At 58.7% G+C, this 6,840-nt stretch overlaps 1 protein-coding gene across 1 annotated transcript in view; it reads left to right on the top strand.

The window, feature by feature from the left end:
- Nucleotides 1-6,840, top strand: part of snx17 (sorting nexin 17) — a gene marked incomplete in the record, with an annotated part of 22,027 nt that overhangs the window by 3,939 nt on the left and 11,248 nt on the right. The window contains 5 exon segments of the mRNA NM_213708.1: nucleotides 929-1,046; nucleotides 1,210-1,274; nucleotides 3,399-3,509; nucleotides 3,593-3,683; nucleotides 6,127-6,215. Coding sequence (NP_998873.1) covers nucleotides 929-1,046; nucleotides 1,210-1,274; nucleotides 3,399-3,509; nucleotides 3,593-3,683; nucleotides 6,127-6,215 — 474 coding nt within the window.

Genomic DNA, 6,840 nt, shown 5'->3' with positions numbered 1-6,840 from the left:
AAAATTAAAGGTATTTTATGGTAGGTATTAGTGATACAAGAAGTCAGGGGAAATGAGGGGTTTGGTGTGGGGTTTTGGGTGATCAGTTACAAGGGAATGAAGAATTCTTAAGGGGGTTATTGGATAACAGATCCAAGGGAAATAAGGTTGCTAAGAGTGTATGGGACAGTAGCAATGGAATGAAGGGTATTGGGTTGTGGATTATGGGAGACAGGCAGGGAATGAGGGTGCTGGGTGGGTATGGGAGACAGAGGCAGGGAATGAGGGTGCTGGGTGGGTATGGGGCAGAAGCAGGGAATGAGGGTGCTGGGTGGGTATGGGGCAGAAGCAGGGAAAGAGGGTGCTGGGTGGGTATGGGAGACAGAGGCAGGGAATGAGGGTGCTGGGTGGGTATGGGGCAGAAGCAGAGAATGAGGGTGCTGGGTGGGTATGGGAGACAGAGGCAGGGAATGAGGGTGCTGGGTGGGTATGGGAGACAGAGGCAGGGAATGAGGGTGCTGGGTGGGTATGGGAGACAGAGACAGGAAATGAGGGTGCTGGGTGGGTATGGGGCAGAGGCAGGGAATGAGGGTGCTGGGTGGGTTTGGGAGACAGGCAGGGAATGAGGGTGCTGGGTGGGTATGGGAGACAGAGGCAGGGAATGAGGGTGCTGGGTGGGTATGGGGCAGAAGCAGGGAAAGAGGGTGCTGGGTGGGTATGGGAGACAGAGGCAGGGAATGAGGGTGCTGGGTGGGTATGGGGCAGAAGCAGAGAATGAGGGTGCTGGGTGGGTATGGGAGACAGACACAATGTGCCGGGTTAGTGAGAGAGACAGCCTGGGAATGAGAGACAAGTGTCACTGCTAAGAGCCACTAAGCTGTGGATTGTGGCCCTTTGTTGTTTGTACTTACCCCTACTTACCCCCACCCCAATCACTTACTCTGTGCAGCTGAAGAAAGAATATGGGAACAACGTGGTCCCTGCGTTTCCTCCCAAAAAGCTTTTCACCCTGACGCCAGCAGAGGTGGAGCAGAGACGGGAGCAGCTGGAGAAGTACATGCAGGCAGGTAGGTACGGCCATATGGGCTGCACTCACTCTGCCCCTCCCACTACAGGGTGATGGGGAGGGGCTATGGGACATGGATTTAGTCCACCCCTACGGCACTATCGTTTGGGCTACTTGCCCTTTATTCATGTTCATTTATTTCCTCTGATCTCTTGTGCCCGCAGTGCGCCAGGACCCAGTGTTAGGAGCCAGCGAATCATTCAACAGCTTCTTGCGGCATTCCCAGCAGGTGAGCCGCCCGGCCGCGCCGCGGGGGTAACGCATTTGAGTTAACAATTTGCAGTTGGTCTTCATTTTTTATTATTTGTAGTTTTTTTTTTCAAATATTTGTTAAGCAGCTCTCCAGTTTGGAGTTGCAACAGCTGGTTGCTAGGGTCCAAATTAGCTTAGCAACCAGGGAGTGGTTTGAATGAGAGACATGAATAGAAAAGAAAATGTTTTATAAAGTAACAGTAAAACTGTAGCCTCAAGGAGCAATAAAGTATTCTACTACCAAGCTCTGAATATTCCCAGTGCCCAGGAGACCCAGCAGATCCCCACAGGGTGTAGCCAGTGTACTGGGCACTGACAGCTGTACCAGGGGGCAGACTGAGCCCTGTATTCCCCTTACCCCCAGGAGACCCAGCAGATCCCCACAGGGTGTAGCCAGGGTACTGGGCACTGACAGTTGTACTGGGGGGCAGACTGAGCCCTGTATTCCCCTTACCCCCAGGAGACCCAGCAGATCCCCACAGGGTGTAGCCAGGGTACTGGGCACTGACAGTTGTACTGGGGGGCAGACTAAGCCCTGTATTCCCCTTACCCCCAGGAGACCCAGCAGATCCCCACAGGGTGTAGCCAGGGTATTGGGCACTGACAGCTGTACTCAGGGGCAGACTGAGCCCTGTATTCCCCTTACCCAGGAGACCCAGCAGATCCCCACAGGGTGTAGGCCAGGGTACTGGGCACTGACAGTTGTACTGGGGGCAGACTGAGCCCTGTATTCCCCTTACCCCCAGGAGACCCAGCAGATCCCCAGGGTGTAGCCGAGGAGTGTTGTAACTGGGCACTGACCAGTTGTACTGGGGGAACAAGACTAAGCCCTGTATTCCCTTACCCCCCAGGAGACCCAGCAGATCCCCACAGGGTGTTTGAGCCAGGGTACTGGGCACTGACAGCTGTACCAGGGGCAGACTGAGCCCTGTATTCCCTTACCCCAGGAGACCCAGCAGATCCCCACATGGTGTAGCCAGTGTACTGGGCATCGACAGCTGTACCAGGGGGCAGACTGAGCCCTGTATTCCCCTTACCCCCAGGAGACCCAGCAGATCCCCACAGGGTGTAGCCAGGGTACTGGGCACTGACAGCTGTACCAGGGGGCAGACTGAGCCCTGTATTCCCCTTACCCCCAGGAGACCCAGCAGATCCCCACAGGGTGTAGCCAGGGTACTGGGCACTGACAGTTGTACTGGGGGGCAGACTGAGCCCTGTAATTCCCTTACCCCCAGGAGACCCAGCAGATCCCCACAGGGTGTAGCCAGGGTACTGGCACTGACAGCTGTACCAGGGGGCAGACTGAGCCCTGTATTCCCCTTACCCCCAGGAGACCCAGCAGATCCCCACAGGGTGTAGCCAGGGTACTGGGCACTGACAGCTGTACCAGGGGCAGACTGAGCCCTGTATTCCCCTTACCCGCCCCAGGAGACCGCAGCAGATCCCCACAGGGTGTAGCCAGGGTACTGAGCACTGACAGTTGTACTGGGGGCAGACTGAGCCCTGATTCCCCTTACCCCCAGGAGACCCAGCAGATCCCACAGGGTGTAGCCAGGGTACTGGGCACTGCACAGCTGTACCCAGGGGGCAGACTGAGCCCTGTATTCCCCTTACCCCCAGGAGACCCAGCAGATCCCCACAGGGTGTAGCCAGTGTACTGGGCACTGACAGCTGTACCAGGGGGCAGACTCAGCCCTGTATTCCCTTACCCCCAGGAGACCCAGCAGATCCCACAGGGTGTAGCCAGGGTACTGAGCACTGACAGTTGTACTGGGGGGCAGAACACTGAGCCCTGTATTCCCCTTACCCCCGGAGACCCCACAGATCCCCACAGGGTGTAGCCAGGGTACTGGGCACTGAACAGCTGTACCAGGGGGCAGACTGAGCCCTGTATTCCCCGCTATACCCCCAGGAGACCCAGCAGATCCCCACAGGGTGTAGCCAGGGTACTGGCACTGACAGTTGTCTGGGGGGCAGACTGAGCCCTGTATTCCCTTACCCCCAGGAGACCCAGCAGATCCCAACAGGGTGTAGCCAGGGTACTGGGCACTGACAGTTGTACTGGGGGGCAGACTAAGCCCTGTATTCCCCTTACCCCCAGGAGACCCAGCAGATCCCCACAGAGGAGGTTCAGCTGGAGGTGTTCCTTTCCAATGGGCAGAAGGTGAAAGTGAGCATCCTTACATCGGACCAGACAGAGGATGTGCTGGAGGTACTGTGACCCAAATGGATCATTACAGCGCCGGTACCACAGAAGGTTCTTCCCTTATAATCACTTTTGTTTCTCCGTCCCAGGCTGTGACCAGCAAACTGGATCTTCCAGAGGATCTGGTTGGGTATTTCAGCCTCTACCTCATAAAGGACACAAGTGACGGCTCATTCTCCTGTGAGTAACTGCCCCTCTGGCTGTGTGTTGTACGGCTGTGAGTAACTCGCCCTCTGGCTGCGGGTTGTACGGCTGTGAGTAACTGCCCCTGCTGCGGTGGCGCTGGGTTTGTCCTTCTGGCTGTGGAGGCTTAACTGCCCCTGCTGCTTTTTGGGTTTAACGGCTGTGACTAACTGCCCCTCGGCCTGTGGGGTACGGTCTGTGAGTCAACTCCACTCCTGGCAAGCCGTTGTACGTGAACTATCCGTCTGACTTTTAGGTCTGGGAGCGTTGAGGCAATGACCAGTAACTGCCGTCACTCTGGCGTCCCTGTTCAGACCGGAGGCTTGGTATAAAAACTTGCACCCCCGCTGGTGCTGGACACCCAGCATAAGCGTGACCCCTCCATGGCCAGCCGAGTATAACCGCCCAGCCTGGGCGCCTGCAGTTGTTACGTGCTAGTGGTAACTCACTCCTCGCCGTCGTGTACTACGCCTGCGAGGACTGCCGTACGGCTGGCCGGTGGAGTGGGAACGGCATAGTTCACAGCCAAGTAACCCCCGAGGAGGCTGGCATGAGTGCGGCGTCACGTGCCTGGAGTAAACCCCATGCCCCTCTGGGCATCGGCCGGGTCTTCGTTGTACGGCTTGAGTGTGACAGAGTAACTTGCCCTCTCGTGACTCTGACTGATGTTGTACAACGCGACCTGAATGAGTAACAATGCGGCCCTTCTGGCCGCGGAAGTTGTAACGGCTGATGAGAGGTCCAACGCCTCTGGCTGCGGGTTGCTATGCTGTGAGTCAACTGCCCCGTCGGCTTGGGTGTACGGCTGTGAGTAACTGCCCCTCTGGCTGCGGGTTGTACGGCTGTGAGTAACTGCCCCTCTGGCTGCGGGTTGTACGGGTGAGTAACTGCCCTCTGGCTGTGTGTTGTACGGCTGTGAGTAACTGCCCCTCTGGCTGTGTGTTGTACGGCTGTGAGTAACTGCCCCTCTGGCTGCGGGTTGTACGGCTGTGAGTAACTGCCCCTCTGGCTGCGGGTTGTACGGCTGTGAGTAACTGCCCTCTGGCTGCGGGTTGTACGGCTGTGAGTAACTGCCCCTCTGGCTGCGGGTTGTACGGCTGTGAGTAACTGCCCCCTCGGCTGTGTGTTGTACGGCTGTGAGTAACTGCCCCTCGGCCTTGTTGGGTTGTACGGCTGTGAGTAAACTGCCCCTCTGGCTGTGGGTTGTACGGCTGTGAGTAACTGCCCCTCTGGCTGCGGGTTGTACGGCTGTGAGTAACTGCCCCTCTGGCTGTGTGTTGTACGGCTGTGAGTAACTGCCCCTCTGGCTGCGGGTTGTACGGCTGTGAGTAACTGCCCCTCTGGCTGCGGGTTGTACGGCTGTGAGTAACTCCCCCTCTGGCTGTGGGTTGTACGGCTGTGAGTAACTGCCCCTCTGGCTGCGGGTTGTACGGCTGTGAGTAACTGCCCCTCTGGCTGTGTGTTGTACGGCTGTGAGTAACTGCCCCTCTGGCTGCGGGTTGTACGGCTGTGAGTAACTGCCCCTCTGGCTGCGGGTTGTATGGCTGTGAGTAACTGCCCTCTGGCTGCGGGTGTACACATGTGAGTAACTGCCCCTCTGGCTGCGGGTTGTACGGCTGTGAGTAACTGCCCCTCTGGCTGCGGGTTGTACGGCTGTGAGTAACTGCCCCTCTGGCTGTGTGTTGTACGGCTGTGAGTAACTGCCCCTCTGGCTGTGTGTTGTACGGCTGTGAGTAACTGCCCCTCTGGCTGCGGGTTGTAGCGGCTGTGAGTAACTGCCCCCTCTGGCTGCGGGTTGTACGGCTGTGAGTAACTGCCCCTCTGGCTGTGGGTTGTACGGCTGTGAGAACTGCCCTCTGGCTGTGTGTTGTACGGCTGTGAGTACTGCCCCTCTGGCTGTGTGTTGTACGGCTGTGAGAACTGCCCCTCTGGCTGTGTGTTGTACGGCTGTGATACTGCCTGGCTGTGTTACGTGAACTGCCCCTCGGCCTGTGGGTTGTACGGCTGTGAGTAACTGCCCCTCTGGCTGCGTGTTGTACGGGCTTGTGAGTAACTGCCCCATCTGGCTGTGTGTTGTACGGCTGTGAGTAACTGCCCTCTGGCTGCGTGTTGTACGGCTGTGAGTAACTGCCCCTCGGCCTGTGGGTTGTACGGCTGTGAGTAACTGCCCCTCTGGCTGTGTGTTGTACGGCTGTGAGTAACTGCCCCTCTGGCTGCGTGTTGTACGGCTGTGAGTAACTGCCCCTCGGCCTGTGGGTTGTACGGCTGTGAGTAACTGCCCCTCTGGCTGTGGGTTGTACGGCTGTGAGTAACTGCCCCTCGGCCTGTGGGTTGTACGGCTGTGAGTAACTGCCCCTCTGGCTGTGGGTTGTACGGCTGTGAGTAACTGCCCCTCGGCCCTTACTAATACTCTCTCATTGGTCTCTGGTTTCTCTATTAGTTGTAAGGAAGTTACAAGAGTTTGAGTTGCCCTACGTGTCCCTCACCAGCCTGCGCAGCCGGGAATACAAGATTATCCTCCGCAAGAGGTAAGTGCCCCATGGGGTGTAGGGGGCTGGGTGCAGGTTGTGGGTGTAGGGTGGGGGGCGCCTGGGTGCAGGTTGTGGGTGTAGGGTGGGGGTGCTGGGTGCAGATTGTGGGTGTAGGGTGGGGGGGGCTGGGTGCAGATTGTGGGTGTAGGGTGGGGGGCATGGGTGCAGGTTGGGGGTGTAGGGTGGGGGGCTGGTGGCAGGTTGGGGGGGCTGGGTGCACATTGTGGGTGTAGGGTGGGGGGGGCTGGGTGCAGGTTGGGGGGGCGGCTGGGTGCAGATTGTGGGTGTAGGGTGGGGGGGGCTTGGTGCAGGTTGGGGGTGTAGGGTGGGGGGGCTGGGTGCAGGTTGGTGGGGCTGGGTGCAGATTGTGGGTGTAGGGTGGGGGGGGGGTGGCATGGGTGCAGGTTGGGGGGGGGCTGGGTGCAGGTTGGGGGTGTAGGGTGGGGGGGGCTGGGTGCAGGTTGGGGGTGTAGGGTGGGGGGGCTGGTGCAGGTTGGGGTGTAGGGTGGGGGGGCTGGGTGCAGGTTTGGGGGGCTGGGTGCAGGTGGGGGTGTAGGTTGGGGGGGGCTGGGTGCAGGTTGGGGGGGGGGGGCTGGGTGGAGTGTTGGTGTGGGGGGCTGGGT

This window comes from Xenopus tropicalis, chromosome 5, assembly GCF_000004195.4.
Source record: "Xenopus tropicalis strain Nigerian chromosome 5, UCB_Xtro_10.0, whole genome shotgun sequence".
NCBI lineage: Eukaryota > Metazoa > Chordata > Amphibia > Anura > Pipidae > Xenopus > Xenopus tropicalis.
This window is presented reverse-complemented; position numbering and strand designations above follow the sequence as displayed.